Source organism: Candoia aspera, chromosome 4 (genome assembly GCF_035149785.1).
Source record: "Candoia aspera isolate rCanAsp1 chromosome 4, rCanAsp1.hap2, whole genome shotgun sequence".
Lineage (NCBI taxonomy): Eukaryota > Metazoa > Chordata > Lepidosauria > Squamata > Boidae > Candoia > Candoia aspera.
This window is the reverse complement of record NC_086156.1, coordinates 46,803,307-46,824,349: the sequence shown is the minus strand read 5'-3', so window position 1 is coordinate 46,824,349 and position 21,043 is coordinate 46,803,307. Positions and strand designations below refer to the sequence as shown.

Here is a 21,043-nt window from a genome sequence, read left to right as displayed (position 1 = left end):
CACAAACACCAAACAATCCTAGGCAATATTTTAAAAACAGTAGTGCCTTCTTTCTCTACCCCAATTCCAGTTGACTGACCTCAGTTACTTCCAAAACTTCAAATCCTGGGTTTAACAAATAGGTGAGAAGTTTAGCCTATTTTGAGATATCTCCCTTCATCTGAGTAGAAGAAATGCAAAATGGCCATTTAAAATTTTCTGGGCATGAAACAAAACGCAGGGGTTTTTTAAAATTTTGTTTTTAAGGTCAAAATAAACATGTTGTTTTGTTTCAACCTTGGAACCAAATGTGGCCATTTCAAGTGGCAACTTCCAAGTGGTAAACACAGAAAACAACCTTGAAATGGGGCATTTTAAGTGCTTCAAGTTTGAAATAAATTCTGCATTTTTAGAGGCTTGTTTCAATCTCCAAAAAAATCATTTGAAGCTTTCTGATGGAAAACAGCCATTTTTACTGTTCCTACAGAATGTTTCAAGTGAGATTCTTTTGTTCAGGACTTGAAACAAAACACATTTCCTGTTTCATGGACATCCTTATTTAATAATTGTCCTTTTCATTGTGAAACTGCTTTTATGTGCAACTTAATTTAGTGCTTCAACTGTTATTTTTAAACTCTTTTTCTCTAAACAGAAAAAAGCAGATGGAATTAGAATCAGAACTTCAGTCTCTACAGAAGGCAAATCAGCATCTTGAAAAGATTTTAGAAGCAACTAAAGCTTGTAAACGCCAGGAAGTGTCTCATCTTAATAAAATCCACAGCGAAACTTTAAAGGTATGGAACTACAATGATAAAAGTTCATCTAGACACCAGAATTAAAAGGGATATGAATGACATAAATAATGGTGTACAATAATTTGCATTTTTAAAATTAGTATCAGTGTTGGGGATTTCATGGACTGAAAGTTATTCTTTATAATAATAATATGCCATATTTCTTCTAGTTAATAGAATGATTTATTTACTTGGGTTTATACAGTATGCTGTTCCAATCCAAAAGGACTCTGAATGGCTTACATTCCCTTTGTACAGTAAGGGGGTTAAAAAATCAAAATAAATAATGTAACAATTTACAATTGCAATTGCAATTGCAAAAAAATTGTCACCAGAGAAATAGTAAAACATCAAAATAACCCACAATGAGGGCTCTTTGCTCATAGCAGCTTTATTCCCAAGGCTCTCTTTAAGAGCCAGGTTATGATAGCTGCCCTAAAGCTGAACGGGGGTGGGAGTCAATCTGATCTCAGGAGGTAACTGTTCCAGAGCAGGAAGCTGCAACTGAGAAGGTTTACTTTCTTGTGCCCTGAAGGTGACAGTCCCTAAGAGCAGGGATGTGGAGAGAGTCTGTCCTTCCCAATCTTATGGGATGAGCAGAAGCCAGTGGGAAAAGATGGTCCTGTGGATATCCAGGTCACAACTTGAGTAGCTGTTTTCAATGGTATTGATTGAATTCCTGTAACAGATCAGTTCTGAAGAAAAGTTACAAGAAAGAGCTTCAGAAGAAACATAGCTAAAATTAAAAACCAGAGTCCTCCAAAGAAGGAAGACAAGAAACTAAAGAGAAAATCATGTGACTTTAGAGTGCTTACACTATGTGAAATATTAGGCTATGCCAAAGCTCAGGAAAATCTATTAGTGATTTTCCAGAAATACTTCTGACAAGAGCAAGTAATAGATAAGGAGAACTTTCATTTACTAATATTTATGGGGGAAAAAAATTCAAGATCCAAATCTGCTGTTAATGCTGGTCATATTGCTGTAATTTGCCTAAGTAAATATCTTACGTTAAAAAAAAATCTTAAACCTCTGTTGTAGAACATGACTACACCTACGAAAGCTTATCAGCTGAGATCTCGACTGGTGCCAAGATTAACTCCTGAAATGTGGAGGCAAGAATCTGCTGATATGCAGAGTTCAGAACAGCCAGTGGATGATATTTTTAATGAACCCATCCCTCCTGAGATGAATGAGCAAGCATATGAGGCTATTGCAGACGAGCTGGGAATGGTGCAGGTAACGCTTCAACTCAAAGTGCATATTTAAAAAAAAAAATACTGTATAATAAGCAGAATACTGAAAGGCAGAATTCAAGTAGCCATTATTGACTAGAACTTGGAAATGTGAATGGAGTTAGATCAGTAGACTAACAGTAGACTATTCTGAAGTAAATTTATGCGTATATCTCCAAAGTTCCAATGAGAGCTGTCTGAGACTATAAGATTTTTCACCCTAGGCAAAATTCTGTATATTTCCAGGTATATTCCTGGACTTTATCTCTTTATTTTATAGCACCATTATATTATACAATATAATATATGTATATGTCTCTCAACATGAATTCTGGCCAAGATTTTATAGCAAGTTCCAAATCTGTTGGATTGGCAGTACTAGTGATTTGCTTAGAAACAATTCTTTATCTCAATTACAGTTCACTGAAATTCTGAGAAGCTTTCAGTGGCACATGGGAAATATAAACTGTATATTTATACTTCTAAAATAAGTAGCTGTATCTAGTTTGTTGGAGATGTCTACAGTATATTAAGACAGAAATCAAATATTTCCTCTGAAGGTTGTACTAAAATATACAAGGGACATTAAAAAAAATTTTTTTTCCTTTACTGCAGGAACAATTAAGCAATCTTCAGATCAAACTAGATGCAGAAGAAGGTAAAACTATAAAGCTTCAGCAGCATATTAGCAAGTTGGAACACCATTCTTCCCAAATGCAAGAGGTAAGAGATTCTTCTTTGACTGAAGAAATGAAAGCTACTTTAAATTATTCTGTTGTACAGAACATGTCATGTTTTTGATTAATCCTCAATTGAAAATGGAGTTTGGGATTTTTTTTCCTGTATGCTTATAGTTATTTCCATCTCCAAGACCGACCCAGAGCCAGTCAGAACAGAAACAGGTGATTCTGTGTATCTTATGTATCCCCATGTTTGATCTCAGTTGTTGATTTTTTCTTTGTGTTTTTCTCTCCCCCCTACCCTGCCCATTGAAGCTTTTTGCTTCAGAAAGAAGTGATTGGCAAACAGAAAAGCAAGAGCTTCTTGAAAAAATAGACTGTCTAGAAAAGCAGTACCAGGAAACTCAGAACACAGCTGATAGTAAGTCTCTAAAGATAGACTATACTGGTGTTACTGTAATGTTTGCACTGATTTCACTATGTTCTGTGGCTAAAACCTCTTTCAAATGTGTGGAAATGGCTTTTGGTGGGGCAAGGAAGGACAGGGCAAAGTAAGGCTTTTCTCTTGTTCAGAAACTGTTTGGGGTCAATGTTACTGGTGGATGAGAGTAGTCTGTGTTTACATTTTTCTAATTAAATGAATGTGTCAGTTCCTCTGAAACATGGAACATGTCAATGTATCAAGAGTCCCCTGATGGGAGGAGATGGATGGGGACAAATTAAGTAAGTAAGTAAATAAGTAAATAAATAAATAAAATAAGTGTATTTTGTATCTGAGAGACATAGCAGCTGCATTGTCCATAGGGCGTGAAAATTCCTGCAGTCCTGAAGAGAAAGGAGTAAAAAGTTAATAATCCAAGAGTATGATAGGGTGAGAGTTGATTAAAAAAAACAAGTTAATAAAAAGTAAGTGTTGATGGGAGGAAGACCAAATATCATCCTAAAACTATGTATGCAGAAAAGAGGAAGAACCAGCCTTGAAGTACTAGTGCTTATTTATGAAAACTGCCTTATGGCCTTCTGAACTGAGAGACAATTAAAAAAGGAAGTTAAAAGTGTGAGGCCATATAGATCTAACAATGGGGCAGATATGTCTGACTTTCTGAAGGTTTATAATGTAGCAGTTACAACTTTTACCTTAGATGGTATAAAATGTGAAGCTGGGTGAGGTTATTTGTCATTTTTTACATTAGGGCTATGCATTCACTTTGGGCAAAACCTTAGCTCAAGGCAAAAATCTCTACTTCTGAAGGTCTCTAGTCTTCAGTTGGAGGCAAACTAGGTAGGTTACAAGGTCTTTGGGTCTCTAGGAGGACTATTAGGTATGTTCACCTAATTCTCCTCCTATTTCTATTTCTATAATTTCTGTAATAGAAATTGAGTTGCTTTGTCTTTTTCTTGTTAACTTTAAGTATTTTGCAGTCTTCATTTGAACAGCTGGTGTAACAATTCTTTCATTTCCTTTTATTTTGAATACATAATAAATCTTATGTTAAATGTTATGTATGTAAATGTTCTTCTTACCCTTTTTGTCAATTGCAGTTCATTCTGAGCTTTTGCTTTCTTAACACCATCTTTATAGGTCCAGATTATCTGAATGATCAGGGATTGCAGAATGAAACTTAAATTAATTCAATCAATCAATCATTTATTAGGGTCACTAACCAAAACTGATTTAATTAGTATATTTATCTCAACAAATGTTTTGGGAAACTTCATTATATCCTAATGAAGGAAATTAAAAGAAAGTAAAATAAGGAAAGAAGAGTTTTGATTATTAATTGACATCTTTTCTTAACCAAAGTGCTTAGCCTGTTTTTGTCTCTTAAATCTTCTGCAATTGTGTAATTGGACTCTGTTTTCTTTCTTTATATACTTTTCTTCTGGAAATAGGGAAGAATGACTTAGTTCATATGTGTACATATTCCTTTAGCTTTTAGACAAAGCTTTGCATTTAGTAATTTTTAGCATATTTTAATGGAACTTGTACAATAGTCAAGTTTTATATGGATTTTGTTTGAATCTTCTCATTTCACCTAACAGTATTGAAGAGTGAGGTACATGACCTGAGAATTGTTCTACAGTCTGCAGATAAGGAACTGTCTGGTATAAAAATGGCGTATGATACTTTCAGAGAAAATCAGGAGAGAGAAATCAGTGATCTTTCTATTAGACATATGAATGCGCAACTGCAACTTGATAATGTTAGGTATGTTACTGTCCCTAAAAAGAGTGCATTTATATATCACTGGAAAATATACTTAGGGCCCCATCAAACAATTTATTTCCCACACAAATAGCACTACTATATAGTGTACCTTGCCACATGTGATGACTTCAGAAAGATGTCCATGTGTTGTGTCACGTTCACATAGGTTCTTTTCTTCTAAATGAAAGTGCCAGTTATGTAATCTTTAAAAAAAATTAGACTATGATTGTGCAGTATTCTTTCAATTAATTGAAATCTTTTTTTAAAAAAATCTTATACTGGCTTTCAATTTCCATTAAAATAATCTGTTATTACATCTTCCCATCATCATCATCTGCTATTTTCTAGCAACTATATTAAGCGGAATTGATCTTGGGATCACAGGAAACATGACTATGGAAGAATTCTGTGTATTTCACATGGTTCTTCTAAAAAGACATGGTGAATGATATAGTAAATAACTGTGTGTTTATACATAACTCAGTATAAATGTTGGTGCAATATTAGTTTTTTATAGTTTGAACTATACACAGTATCTCTCTGCACTGCAACAGATTTTTGGGGAGTATTGAAGTGGTGGTTTAAATATTTAAAAGACATTGATTTTGCTGTCATATCCATCCATCCATTTTAAGGGTAAATAAAGTAAGTCTATAGAAGTGGGGGGGTTTAATTGTATTCTAGTGCACTTATGAGTTTCTTTCGTTGTAAGAGCTGTAATGGAAGATAATGGAAGATAAATTATCATTAAAAATATCTTGTGTCTTGATCTTCCTGTAGAGTATAGAGACTGCTGGATGATCATGTTCTCAATTATATTGGGTAATCATAAAACCAAAGAGACCTATCTTGTTTCTTATGAGAAATAAAAGCACAATAAGAAAATAATCCTAAACCAGTGACTCATCAGCAGGCAGGTCAGATGTGACAAGGGTTCCCTGATGAAAGGAGAATGGAAACCTGCAATTTTAAATTGCATGATGTAAATAGACCTTCTCCTGTGCTGCCTAACTTATATCTAAAAAACAGTATGCCATGTTCTACCACTGTGTTCAGAATGTTTAGTCTATTCATCAATGCAAAGACTTTTTTACATGAAGGGGTAAAAAAAATTGATTTCATCCCCAAAAGTGCATGTGTATTGGTGCTTGCTTTGTCTGCTTGCCTGCCTTTCTGTTTTTAGCTATCATTTGCCTCCAACTTTGAGAAGATGCCCTCAATTTGTTTTAAATCACATATCATGATTAAATTATTTCACTGAAGGCTAGAATATGAAAAAATACTCAAAGAAAAAACAAGCCTACAAGATGAATATGAAAATCTCCAGGAAATAATGAAATTTGAGACTGATCAATTGACACAGCAGCTCATTGACAGCAATCAGGAAAGTGAAGAACTGAAAACTGAGCTTCAGGTGAGCAATGAACATTACAAAGCTTTAATGTACTATATAGATCTAGAATTATTCACAGTGATGGGTAAAGTGTAGAGGCATGATCTGACCTGCTCTTTTCAACTCCCAAGATACATGTTGCAAACATACATATGCAAATTTCTATACATGATTCAAGCACAAGACAGAGTAAAGAGAACTATCCATTCATAGACTACCTTCTAACTAAGGAACTGTCTCTTATTAGCTAATAGCTAAAAAGTGGACCATTGTCACCAAAGGCAGTTTTTTAATTTGTTGAACTGAAGATGATCTTAAGTAATTCTGCATAATCAAATCCTTATTAAGGTCACAGAGCAGGATAAGAGTTAGGGTTAGGGGTAATAATAATGCCTGCTACCATCCTTGTTAATAAATGCTAAACACAAATTTCCTACAGTAGCTTTGCATTACCTAAAATACTTGAGAGAGTTGTGCATTCCCAGTGCTAAAGCATTGCTGTCCAAATGTTTAGAATAATGGAAACTCCAATCTCTGATCCATAGTTCCAAAATACGTTGACTGTAGTCCCACTGCAATTGGCTTTTTCCTCTTTTTCTTTTTTAAATATTGTACAGCGTTCTGGACTTTCATCTGTAAATTAAAATTCTTGCAGCCTCAGTAATTACTGACAAAATGTTGGAGTGTGAAGTGGAATACAGCCATTTCTTTATCTGAACCACGAGGGAGGTACTCCTGTGCTTCTGCCTATCACTTTTGAATTGGGATATCATGTAAATTTAAAGAGAATTGAAAATGTTTCTAGTCATACACCAAATATGTTAATATTTGTTATATTTTAGAATATATTAGGCTTGTTGGAAAGTGAAAAAGAACATAACCGCAAAATAACAATGCAGCTACAAGAAGATAAAGAACATCATACTAAGTAAGGACTGCTTATTAGAAATTTTGATTCCTAATTTGGGTTTCTTGTATCATTCACTGAAAAAATGAAAACTTATTTTAAGTTTAGAAAAATGTGGAAGGAGAAATGAATGAAATATAACCTTTAGGTGCCATACTTGTACCACTTCTGAAATTCTTACTCCTTACATTTTCATTATTTGTGCCCAATCTTTTTGTAACCCAACTTGAATTTACTAATTTAATGTAAGCTGAAAATAGCATGTTGATAGTCAGCTCAGTGAGACAATATTTGAAGAGCAGTATCCAGAAAAATACCATCCAGATGCTAATAGATAAGCCTTACCAGTTATTATTAATGAAAGCCCATCTTTATTTTTTTTTAAATGGTATGTTAAAATAAGGTACCAGAACCAGATAGCATAACGTTAAATAAATGAAAACTTTGATTGAAATTTATTATTCTCATTATATAATAGCTTCATGAGAGATTTATAATTATAACCATAATGGGTTGAGAAGGATTTTGTTTCCCCTTGGTAATAAAAATGATCATTTATATATTAGGCTAAAACATTAATTCCTATTAGAACAACAGTGAATAAGACAAACAAAAACAAAAAAAAGTTTGTTTTTAGTATCTTTTTTAAATATATAAATGAGGATTCCTAAAAGGATGTATCCATTCTCTTCTAAGGGAACACTTGAAAGCACTTCAAATCCCAGAGTTAGAAAAAGAGTCCTATGAACAGGTGTCAAGATGTGAGCAGCAGGTACTACACATCTACCACTACTACTACTACTACTCGTCTTTAAATTCAAAAGGTTCTAGTTATAAATTTCCTTTATGGTATTTGGCTGCTATTTTGCAAAACCAAGATGTTGTAATTTTTAAATCATATTTTCCATCTCAAGTGCATGAAAACAAATGAAGTCTAAGAGTAGATAATTTTCTTCTAGGAAGCAAAATTGCAGAAATTGGAGGAAAATTTAATTGCTGCTGAAGAGGCTGTTGCTTCTTTGCAAAAAATAAACATTGTTGATAAGGTATTGTATACAATTTCTGTTGTATTCTTTATAAATATAGGGCTAATTCACATGTAATTCTAAGCCAACATAAAATCTTTATGAGATTGAATGAAGCCTCAGATTTGCATACCATGCCCATTCCCCAAACTTCTCCAAGATGATAGTTCTAGAGTTAGTTTCACTTTTCCAAAATCTGGCCTGCTAAACAAGCTAACAACCTGGATTTTTTTTCTCTAATACTTTTAATGAAGTCAAGTCTGTATTGAATTATTATTGTTGTTGTTGTTCTGTGATAAAGCCAACTTGCAGCAAAATTCACTCTTTATAGGAAATCCTCTATAGCATGAAAACAATATGAATTTTTATTCATCTAGCATATGGGGAGAGTGAGGAACAAGAAAAAATATTCTCTTGTGCCCTTAAAGAGGTATAAACACAAAAAAATGGAATAATACTATACAGCCAAAATTCTAAATTATTTTCCTTATCCTAGTGGACTTTAGTATTAGCTTTTTCATATATATTTCAGTAGAGATAAACCTGTAGTACCCTGCAGTGTCATGGAATCAAAGATAAAAAAGTAGTTTATAGCACAAACATAGCAGCTGCCTTCAACTCTTTAAACTGATCTTTTCTCAAGATCAGAACTGAACATAGAGGAAAGATAACATACAGTTGTGAAGGAATAATACTTTACATTAAGTAGTTACGGTTCTGTTAGAAAACACATGCAAAACAATGAAACTTTGATTTTATTAGCTCCTATTGGGCTGACTTTCAACACATCAGACCAGATTTCCATCCAGAAATTCTCCTGAATTAACTGACAAGTGTGTGGCGTCTGAAGTAGTCTGAATGAAGAAGTACATTTATGTTAAGTTTACATTCATGTTATGATTTTCATGGTGATTTATATCATTTATGCAATGATGTTATCAGACAAATGGCAGAAATCACCATGATGACATACTTCTGTATTTAACAGAATTCAGGAATGATGGTTATGCTCTCACCAAATCATCTGTTAAAATGAGGTTTCAGTATTTGGAAAAAAGCTGATGGGGTCCAAAGCAATCCAGCTGGCTAAGAAAAGTAAACAACAGAGAAGATAAGATTCTTTCTTCTCTTACCTTAAAAGCAGATTTGGCAGCAAGAACTCTTTAGGTGTTTGTGTCCTTAGACAAAAAATCTGGTGATGCTGACTGTTGTTGTACAAAATTATATGTCTTTTAAAAGTCACAATTAATTCTGCTTTGCTGTTTTAGGAGGTTATAGCCGATCTCATGAGCCAGATCCTGGAGATGAGGGTGTCTGCCAGTCAGAAGACAGAGTGCATAGAAGGGCTCATAAGTGAGCTAGAGGACTTAAAAGTATGCTATATTCATACCCAGATGGTACCACAAGTGAAGGGTGAAAGTGGAATAAAAGAAATTGGAGCACTTTCTTTTTTTTAATAAGAATTTATTAAGTTTAAAGCAAAGATAAAAACTACAAAAAGAAATAAAACTTAAAAAATGAGAAACACAAGAAAAAGCATTTTAAAGATAACCTAAAGAAGTGACTTCCAACTTTCAACAAGAATATACAGCAATTTCCATAATCAATCCCTTACTCTATATCAAACCAAGATCACATTATTTCTATAAATCAATCCATCAGCACACATAGAAATCACTAAATAATTGCTCCTTCCCCTTATATTAAAGAAAAAAATGTATAAATCTCTAAACCAGCTTCCCTCCCCTAAACACATTTATTCAATTATTTCCTTCCCAACACTATTCTATATATTTCTGTCCACTATAATAAAAATTAGATTATAAAAACATATAAATTGTCTACTTTTATAATTAATAATATTACAACAATCCTAACCCTATTAAACCTAAAACCAAGCAATTATTATTATGTCTTATAGATACCTTATAAATCTTAAAAATCAAATAAACCTTAAAAAGAGACAAGTAAATCTTAATCCAAATCATTAAAAAGACATAAAATCATAAAAAACCTCATTATCAATTCGATTTAGCATTCTTAAATTTTTACCCCACATTGAAATATGTTAAGACATTTACATATCTCCATTTTACACACAAGGCATTTTTCATACTAAAATCAAACAGCCCAACCACCCCCTTAAAAACTCAGACCTCAGCAAAAAAACTCCCACAAAACAAGTTCTCCTCTCTCCCATAACAATCCCTCAGAAAAACAACTTTCTTTGTAGCCTGCAGCTCAGACTTTCGCTTTAACCCCTTCAGCACCAAAATGTAGTCTTCGTCTGGCATTACTTCAGTCTCATTGTCAGTAGAAACATCTCCATCCTTGCTAAAATCTTCATCTTCCTCCATAACATCTTCAGCCAAATGACACAGTTTAGAAATAATATCTTCCCCAATGTCCCGAATAGTCTGCAGAATAGCTTGACAGCACTCTGAAAAGATCTCTTTAAAGGTCTGCTCAGGCTCACCACTGGACTCTGAAAAATCCTCTTTAAAATCCTCCGTGTTTCAGGCAGTAGATTATGGCACCCCCTAGATACTTGACTCGTGCAGATAGGAGTTAATGAGTTAATTAAAAACTTCTGTCTGAAATTGGCACCAAAAAAAGTGTGCTAACAAGCAGGTCCCAGGGAAAGTGAACAGAAAGCTGAAAATTCAAAACAGCAAATCCAGCATGCAGATCCTTCAAATTTAGTACAAAAATGACAGCTGGAAGACAATTATTTATTCTCACTCCTCCTTAATCTTTAAATGGGAAAACAAGCCAAAGCTTTAAAAGATTTTTAAAAAATTAATCAGAAATAACGATAAGCACCAAAAGAATCCGCTTCTTCTTGATATAGAAAGCTTCTCTTGGGGTACCTAAACTTAAATATATATATATATATATATATATAAATTTGAGTGATTTAGAAATGGGGTGGCTCGACCTACTGTCCCTTTCAGGCTACAAACATGGCTAGGAAATGGTGACGTCCCCGCCTCCCATTGTCTCCTACCGGATCATTGTGAACACTGCAATTCTCTGGCTGCAGGATGGCGTTCAGGAGAGCAGATGGGATGATTCCGAGCTTTTTCTTTGTTCATGAAAAAGCTCTGGGCTACAGGAAAAAAACCTGCCGAGCCCCCAAAAAAGCACGCATTGTCAGCTTTGCCCGCAGATTGCACGGACACAACTGCTCAGTCGGCCATGTTCCCACCGGAAGTCAGACACTGGAGCACTTTCAACAGCAGATTATGTCGAATGTTTCTGGGCCTGTTTTAACAACTGAACAACTGAAACGTGGGTGGGAAGCAAAAGCTTAGATATTCTAAAAATATAAAATTGTAATGGCAAAGTTAGGAGAAACTACTGGTTAGTAACCAGAATATGTAAATAGTAATATTGTTACAGGACATTCATTTGGGGCAAATTTCTTATTTTGCGGTATTTTTCCAATCAATATATTTAATGTTAATTCTTTATACTATAGATATAGGAGGCAAGGGGTAAGGGATGTGTGTTATAGAGCATATGTTCAGCAATTTTCATTACTGTTTAGTATTAAAATGTTTCTACCATAATGTGAGATTCTTGTTTGTTTACTTAGAGTAAGTATGATTCCACTTTGGTTGCAAAAGAAGAAAGCAAAACTATTACTGAAGATCAGAAGAGACAGATTGAGGATTTGAGAGAGGTCTTGGAGAGAATGCAGGCTGCTGATAAAATTGAGGTAAGATTCACAATGTCTTTATACTGTATTTTATATATCACATTTTATAATTCAGACACATATTGAAAATCTGTACATAAAATTTCTAATTGACATAAACATTTAGCTGGAATAAAAGATTTCAGGCAGTCCTCAAGTTACAACCATTTGTTCAGTGATTGTTCAAAGTTACAATGGTGCTGAATGAAGGAACTTATGACTGGTCCTCGAAGTTCTGGCTATTGCAGCGCCCCCACAGTCATGTGAACAAAATTTGAGCGCTTGGCAACCAGCTCACACTTAGAACTGGTTGCAGTGTTCCAGAGTCATGTGACTGACATTTGCAACATTCCCTGCCGTCTTCTTACAAGCAAAGTCAATGGGGAAGGTTGCAAGTCACTCAGGTAAGTCTCCCCAACTCCCAGCCTTTCTTTGCTCGCACGCACCACGCCCTCCTTCCCCCTTCACCAGCACGCACACTGTGCCCTCTTTCTTTGGCCTCCCTGCACTTGCACATACCCTGCACCTTGTTTCCCCAGCTGCCCTGTGCTCGCACACATGCACCCCACACCCTCTTTCCCTGGCCTTGCACTCACATGCATGCATCCTGCACCCTCTTTCCCCAGCCTCTCTGCATTCACACACACCCCGCATGCTCTTCTCCGGCCTTCCTAAGCTTGCACTGCACCACAGCATCCCCCTCCCCCAACTCATGCACGGCCTGCACTGGGCCTCCCAGGGCTTCCCCCACCCCTGCACCCCCCTCACTCTACCTGGGACTCTCTCTGCTTTCCACCCACGCATCTGGAGTTACAGTGGCAACCAGGACTGCCTGGATTGCTGTCGCTAAGCAGTGTGGTCACATGATGTTGCTCTTTAAAAACTGTGTCGCTTAGCAACGGCAATTCCAGTCCCAATTTCAATTGTAACTGGAGGACCACCTGTATGTTCTTTTCTTGACCCAGCTAGCCATGACCACGTATAGAATCAGAACTCTGATACTTTTTAACAAATTTCAACTGTTACTGTTCTGAATAATGTTTTAGTCAATGGACACAATCAGAAACCAAAAAAGAGATAGCACAAATTAAATGGCATTAAATTTGGCATAAGCTCTTGAGCTTAATGGAAATTACTTCTAAGTAATATGTATTACATTATGTATTATTGTTAAAATATTGTTTTATCTAACATTTAAAGTGTAAAGTTCTATGAGCCTTACCTTGGAAATCTGATGGTGGGCAGTACAAGCTGAAGATTTATTTTAGCCTTAATTTATGTTTCTTCCAACAAGGAATATCCCTGCCTTGTCTGGATTAAGTTTTGTTGCCCTCATCCAGTCCATAAACCAAGGATTGTCTTGAGCCAAATTCAACAGCTGTTGTCTTCATGGAAAACATCTGTGTATTTTTCTTGGCCACGGTATGGAAGGTTCACAGGCAGCTTTGGGTGTTTAGAGCTCCTCTAGCTCCATAGAGGCTGGTACATCTGCCTTCTGTTGCTGTTGCAGCCCTTGCCTCAAGGCTGGATCATGTAATTTCCTTTTGGAGTAAGCAACATTGTACAAAACACAGAAAGGGAGTAAGAAAGAATAAACAAAAGAAATCAAAGGCATGAAAAAAGAAAAAGAAACATAGCTAAAACTGGTTTACACCAACACCATGTGTTTTAACATGCCTCTTCTGCTGGACCTGATAGGCGAACAGATGTAATTGGGAAGAAGCAGTTCCTCGAGTAACCGAACCCCAATAATTACATCGTTCATGTTATCCAGGTGTTTTTGGCACTGTACTCCAAAATTTCTGGAAGGCATTATGTTGCCTATTCCTGCTTTACATTCATATAACCTATTAATGTAGAATGTAATATTAACCTTTCTAGCTTCCAGCTTCATTTTAAATCGTATTGAATAGTGTGGTTAGAATTGTTTTACAGGGATGTACTGCACAAACAGCGTAACTTTAGAATAAGATTAATTGGTCCTAGAATGGCAATGTAACTTACCAATTTTATCTAAGATCGTAAATTCTGTGTAACTAGAACCATCTTGTTACATTTATTTTAAAGCACAGCTTTAAAAAATGCAGGAACAGCAAATGCTATGTGTTTGTATGCATGCTAATTGTCTCATGAGCAATCTTATTTGCTGGGCTATTAGTTACAGAGGTTATTTATTTACATAGAAGGAGATTCTTTGTGAGGAGCTGCATCATACCGCTGAACAGCTGAGCAATTTAACTGAAGCTTCTAAAAATCATGCAGTACTTCTTCAGTCAGCACAAGAAGACCTAATTAAAAAAGAATTATTAATCCAAGAACTTCAGAAAGAGGTGAATATGAAATTTTATTGTTATTAGCACTATTAGCAATAATTTTATTGTTATTAGTTATGATTAATAGTGAAAAAACTGCCTTTTCTCCTAGCCCATTATATGAATGAACATCAAGTTTACAAGCTCTCCTTTTCTTAATTTCAAGTGTGAGAAAGAACTTAGGAGCTTTTGCTTGTTTTAGGTGAATGCAGTTTAGTTTGCAACTAATAAATTGTGACTTAATGAAAGTGAGCCAAATTCATTCCTAGCTGATAAAGTCAATTTGTTTCCAATGTTTTTTTACATGTTTTAAGATAGTACTAAATTGCAGTTAGTTGAAAATGAAAGTAAAACCTCTGAACTCTTCCTCATGGATGCATCTGAAAATATGAAGGGGAATGCAATGAAAAAGTCTAAGGCTGTTTCAATCTTGTTGAAAATTGAAGTGCAGTTCTGTGCATATAATATTTTCTCATATTCCTTATGTTCCTCAGATTAGGATCTTGAAAAATATCTTGGAAATGGATTGATTAAAGTACAAATTTGCCACAAAGAGTAACAAATAGAAACAGATTTATTTATTGCGTTGCAGGATGAGTCTTAGTCCTGTTGATTTCTTGCCTTGCTATGAAGCAAGCAGTGTTAGACAAGGGAGGTCAATATATTGTGAGACTTCTAATACCAAAATAAGGCAAATTCATTATACTTGTTACATCATTCTCAGATTTTACATTAAGGCTTGACATACAGAGCGCCCTGTCACAGCATTGGCTTAGTAATAGCTAGTTCCCCTGAATACATCCCATTCCCGAGCCATTCACAATATATACATGCTTGGCTGTGCTCCAACTAAGCCTTTCATAATATTAGTTCCTTTAGTAATAAATGTGCATGAATATTTCCCTATTTAAATATCACAGTATACTGTATACAGTATAGCGCACTCTCAGAATATGAAGTAAATCACTTAATGGCTAGAGAAATGTTTCTATCCAAGAGCTTGAATGCTACATCAATGTAAAAGTAATCTAGGGTTTTTCAAACTGTTCTGTGGAGCTGAAAACTTGATGGAGTTTCATGAAAGACTAAGGGCAAATACATACACATCCTTTCACTCAAATCCAGACAATTTTCTTTTACTAGAGCTTCAGGGCTTCTTTTTTCTTTTTAAATAATGTTATTAGAGTTTACAAATCCAAAGATAAAAGAGTAATACAAACTAAAGAAAATCTAAAGAGTAAAGAAAAGAAAAAGAGATGTGTGAAGAGATAGAAAAAAAGAAAAGAAAAAAGATATATAAAAGATGACCCCCCCTCCAGACAAGTATAAACAATTTCAGTAACTTAACACCTTCTCTAATATAAAAGAAGAAGAAAAAATCTCTTCTTCCTATATCTCATCCATTCTCAATAATCAAATTATAAAAACTCATCATCCAGTCCTAATTAGCAAAAGTTTATTAAGAGCTACCAGAAATAATGTGTGTATTTTAACCTTAATCAAAAAAATCAATTTTGTAATCCAACTTGTCACTTTCTCTAAGAAGTAAAGTAAAAGAAATCTCTTCCCACTTATAAACAGATCCTTAAAACCTCATCATTCCGTCCTCGTCAAAGAGAAATCCCATTAACAGCTACCAGAAACCACAACATACATATTTTAACCCTGGTCAAATAAATTCACTTTGCAGAGCTGTTTTCTTTTAAAAAGCCTGGTCTTTAATCCTGTCAAGCAATGTCCCACAAGTTTATTTCTTATTATGTTCTCTTTGTCTCCTTTCAGGAACAGCTTCAATAATTTATGTTTCTCTCCTTCCAGAAACAACTTCGTTGATTTAACAATGATTCCTTTTGTAAATCCAAGATAAAAAGGCTTTCCAAGTCACTCTTCTGATTTATTATTTGTGTGTTTCCTTTGATTATTAAGACATCAGCTAGTTTCATTTGTCTGTCCATTTTGGCATAAAGTCCAAATCCTCATTCAAATCTGCCTCAGTCTCTGTTTTATCCAATAAAATCTGTTGTTGTTCTATTGTATATCTTATATAGGAAAATAATATATATAAGGAAAGCCCCTTACCTTTCCAAAATCCACATTCTAGTCTCCCTTTTTCTGTTTTCCAAAAAATAAAACTTTTCTTTTTAATCCTTAAACTTACGTGGAACTTCTTTCATCCAGGGCAGAAGGTGATTCTCCCGGTGTAATATGGCTTGCCCTTTGGAAGGTTCTTAATTTCCAAGATATCGATAATAAGCAACTTCCTAAAGTAATTAAGACAGGAAGTAGACAAATTCAGTGTCTCTTTAAAAGGCGCCGAATCACAGCTTAGGCATGATTTTCCCCCCAAATCCCAGAACTCTCAAACCCGCTGGAGATCATTATTTTGCAATCTCTTCACCGGGAGATTCTGTATGGAGCAAACTGATTTATTTATTTATTTATTTATATTGACAGATTCTGCGGCCTGAAAATGTTTAAAAACCCCTGATCTTGGCTATCATCTCACAGAAAATTAGCTAAGAGTATTGCTTTGTAATAAGCTGTAGTATTAGGAACAGATTCTGTCAGGCAATTACAAGTGTTTCAGGTTCTTGGAATTGTCTAGAATCATGGTTTTCCTCTCTGTGTTGAAGATAAATAACAATCTTGTGATTTTTTTAAAAATTGGCTGTTTTCCATAGTTGGACAAAAAGTCAGAAGAACTGGAAAGCAGGAGAAATGAATATGAATTGAAAATGCAGCAAATAGACTGTGTTATGGAATCTGTTAATGAAGCAATTCCACAGGTATGGTGTTTCTTAGAAAATAATTCACTGCTTCACATGCAGCAGCTTCCATGAAGTGCATATGTCTAATATATTTGAATGTTGAATGAGATTCCAATGTTTAAACAAGGCAAAAGATCTACTGCAAACACTATTTATATATTACTTTTAACAGAAGAGTAAGTCAAGTAAAAATTTTTCCACAGCCACCATATTTTGTTATGTGCAACATGCAGTGTTTTCAAATGCTTTTTTTATGTGTGCTGAATTAGAGTCCCCAAACTCCATCAGACTATGACAGAAATTTGGCAAAGCTGTTAGAAACGTATGAGCAGAAAATAGCAGACCAGAGAGCCGCTGCAGTTACCTTGGAACGTCTTGTATCCGAGTTAAATGAAGAAAGAGATGCTAAAAATAATGAAATATTAAGATTAAAGGTAAGTCATTCAAACATTTTGTACATCAAATTTGATCATTAGTGGCCTATTACACAAAGTTTAAGTCTACTTGATGTCTTTATAAAAGTATGATTTTAAGTGACTTGATGGAGTTAGAGGGACACAAAGGCCATGGGTTAAATAATTAATCTTGAAGAAACTGATTCCAATCTTTTTAAACATGGACATAATTTTTTTTAGTCAACATTTTTTTTTTCTATAGGAAAGCATACAAGTTTGCTATTGAACTATTATGGAATGCTTGTTTTAAGTCAGTTGGATCATATAATCCTTTTTGATTTAGGGTCAGTTGTGTGATTTGGAAAATACTCGTCTGGAAATGCAAGTATTAATGGAAAACAATAGAAATTTGCAGAGCCAGCTTGAAGAATCCAAAAGAGGGAGGAGAGCCAGGTATAAATCAGCTTAACTTTAGGTTAGGTAAAGGTAAAGGTTTCCCTTGACATTAAGTCCAGTCGTGTCTGACTCTAGGGGGCGGTGCTCATCTCTGTTTCAAAGCCAAAGAGCCGGCGTTTGTCTGTAGACAGTTCCGTGGTCATGTGGCCGGCATGACTACACGGAACGCCGTTACCTGCCCACCGAAGCGGTACCTATTAATCTACTCACATTTGCATGTTTTCGAACTGCTAGGTTGGCAGGAGCTGGGACTAGCAACGGGAGCTCACCCCGTCACGCGGATTCGAACTGCCGACCTTCCAATCGGCAAGCTCAGCAGCTCAGCGGTTTAACCCGCAGCGCCACCGCGTCCCTAATAACTTTAGGTTATCTTACATTAAAATATTTTACAGTAATGGAGCAGTTTTCTGCTCTGCCATTCTGTATCACACTTACAGAAGTCTGTTTTTAAAATTTTTCTAGCCTGGGTCATTCCGTAGCCAACTAAGTGATATTGGGCTTTTGTCTTGATTAGATTAAGAAATCAATTAGATTAGCATTAATGATAGTGAGAACCAGTGTGGTGTAGTAGTTAAGATGCTGAACTACTAGCAGAGACCCAAGTTCTAGTTGTGTCTTAGGCACAGAATGCAGCTAAGTGGCATTGAGCCAGTCACTCCTGCTCAGCCCAAATCAGCATCAGATTCTGTGACAAGATGCTAAAAGCAAAATCCCTTGTCGCATCATGCACTGATAACTTTGATGTAAGAACTAGGCAAGTGCAGTGCAAATCAAGCGGCCTATGCAATTAAGCAGGATAAATGCTACAGAAAAACAACAAGTATTAATAGTAGTATGACTCTTAAACCAGTGTACAGTAGATAGAAAACTCCAATATCCATCTCAGTAGATGCCAGGGAGGAAGCTACAAATATATATTATACTACTTTGTGAGAACATGTTGCTTTACATTTCTGGATAAAATGAAACTTCTGAGCTAAGATGTTTGTGTGGGTTTTAAAAATGGAGATTTTCTAGGAACCCTTCAGTTTTCAGTTATTTGCTAAATATTTGAATCTAAAGCCCTGTTTATAGATGGCTGTGTTATGAGACTTGGCATCTTAAAAACTCACAAATTTTTTTGCTCTACAATACGTTTCATCAATGTAAAATTCAGTTGATAGCCAGATACCGTGCTTTAAACCTCAACTTTTTAGAGGCAGTAAGGGAAATAATAAAACTGGCAGTTATAATTATAAAGAAACACATGTTTTAAAATTAAAATGCACTGTGCAAAACTGCTTTTTACAGTGGTACAAAATATCCAGATGTTCAAGACCTAAGAGAAAAAGAGAAGGAACTAAGTGAAGAGAGACTGGCAAAGGTATTGCAACTTTTGATATAATGATGGCTATCTCATAAACATTTGGCATTCACTATGGATGGAACTGTGTGTATTAGTTTATTGTTTAAGTAATGTTTCTTGAGCATTTTGAGAAAAGAAAATAGTAATATTCCTTGCCGTTATGGAGCTGACCTACACAGTCACTGAGATATATATATTATCTCTATCTGTCATCAAAGACAAGATAATATAAACTAGAGAATGCTGACATATTTTCAGAGGATGGATTGGCTATCAGTGAGCAGTTATTATATGGTTCCTACTAGTTATATGAGATTTTTATGTTCCCTCATCTAGAATAAAGCAGTAGAAGAAATGCTGAAAGCTATCTCAGAGTAAGTGAAACATTTCTAAATATATAAACTAAGTATAGCTAAAAGTAGCTGAATTTGAATAGTATTGACCAGTACTAGTGTATAATTCATTAAACAAGCAAAATGTATGTGTATGTATAATTGTAACAATGTCAAGTTAAATTAAGCAAAATTAAAAACTATATGCTGAATATTTTAAGATTTAAAAAGCAAGTGTTTGGAGTGGAATAGCGTTGCATTGCGTTTTTTTTTCTTTTTCTTTTTTTAAAGTGGCCGCTTCCTTGGTTTCATCCAGCAGATGGCAGCAGAAAACTAATTCTGTATATTTTATAAACTATTTGGAGTTAAAGGTTCATGGAAATCAATGAATTGATTTCGGTGGAACATATTACAAGTATATGCCTTTGTACTTGGTTTCTTTAGGCTTCCTAATTGCAACCTTAATAATAACCCATAGCCTTGGTGCTTTCATTGGAGATTTCCAGGATTACAGTGCTTTGGGCGACAGCCTAAACTGCATAACAATTACCCTTTATAAGTCAGTTTGAATTATTGAAAGGGTTTTGTTCAGAAACATCTAAAATCAATTAATTCATAGATAAAGGAAATAGAAATATTAATAGGCTTTTTTTTTTCAAATGACAGTCATGTTAATTACATAGAATATATGAATATTCTATTCCCAGCATCACTTCTGGATAATGAATGGGTGACAACTTTGTAGAAATAACATTTTTATAAACTGAAGATGATAGTAGAGAAATTAACATCGAAGTAATGCAAGAACAAATTGTTATAGTTATATACAAGCATCAGCACTGCTGCACAATATTCTATCAGTAGAATCTTTTTTGCAAAGATTTTTCCATCCAGTTGACATCCAAAACAAAGTCAGTTTCTAGTTAGAATAATTTATCTTTAGCATGCATTCAAATGTGTATTGTTCTAAACAATACTTAATTGAAAATTATGCCATACTACCCCTGCTGAATATGCTTAAACACGTGCCATATCTGTTATTATCAGAAACCTAAGTATTAAACATTCATTTATAAAACTGTTTTGATTTGTTCTCCTAACAGAAAATCTGTGGAATATGCAATTACACCTTGCACTTGTTTAGTCAGAAGCAATTCTACAGTATTGAGTTCAGTTGAATTTATCTGAAATTAAGTGTGCATAGATTTGAAGCTTCAGTGAATAGGATTTCCAGAACAAATGCACTGGTCAGTTTTAAGATGATTAGAAAATTCAACCTTCAGTGAAAAAGTAAACACTCCTTCAGTTCACCAAAACTCCTGGTGACCATATGGGTGTGTAATATGCCCAATCTTTTGTTGTGTTTCCTTTAAAAAACTGTCTGGAGGATGAGAAAAACAATAATGCAGTCCTAATTTTAAGTCAGAAGTCATCCTTTTTTTTGTATTTGTTTCTTTTTTTTTTTCTTTCAGCACTTCTGTTCTCTCTTTCCTTCTTTATTCTTTTCCCTTTT

General features: G+C 34.8%; 1 protein-coding gene across 1 annotated transcript in view; it reads left to right on the top strand.

The window, feature by feature from the left end:
• Positions 1 to 21,043, top strand: part of KIF15 (kinesin family member 15) — a 37,007-nt gene that overhangs the window by 14,335 nt on the left and 1,629 nt on the right. The window contains exons 15-31 of the mRNA XM_063304032.1: positions 632 to 773; positions 1,815 to 2,012; positions 2,624 to 2,731; positions 3,004 to 3,109; positions 4,732 to 4,897; positions 6,161 to 6,311; positions 7,133 to 7,218; positions 7,894 to 7,969; positions 8,157 to 8,243; positions 9,491 to 9,595; positions 11,821 to 11,943; positions 14,106 to 14,252; positions 16,916 to 17,020; positions 17,272 to 17,436; positions 17,741 to 17,850; positions 19,144 to 19,216; positions 19,535 to 19,572. Coding sequence (XP_063160102.1) covers positions 632 to 773; positions 1,815 to 2,012; positions 2,624 to 2,731; positions 3,004 to 3,109; positions 4,732 to 4,897; positions 6,161 to 6,311; positions 7,133 to 7,218; positions 7,894 to 7,969; positions 8,157 to 8,243; positions 9,491 to 9,595; positions 11,821 to 11,943; positions 14,106 to 14,252; positions 16,916 to 17,020; positions 17,272 to 17,436; positions 17,741 to 17,850; positions 19,144 to 19,216; positions 19,535 to 19,572 — 1,986 coding nt within the window. The remainder of the gene's footprint in view (positions 1 to 631; positions 774 to 1,814; positions 2,013 to 2,623; positions 2,732 to 3,003; positions 3,110 to 4,731; positions 4,898 to 6,160; positions 6,312 to 7,132; positions 7,219 to 7,893; positions 7,970 to 8,156; positions 8,244 to 9,490; positions 9,596 to 11,820; positions 11,944 to 14,105; positions 14,253 to 16,915; positions 17,021 to 17,271; positions 17,437 to 17,740; positions 17,851 to 19,143; positions 19,217 to 19,534; positions 19,573 to 21,043) is intronic.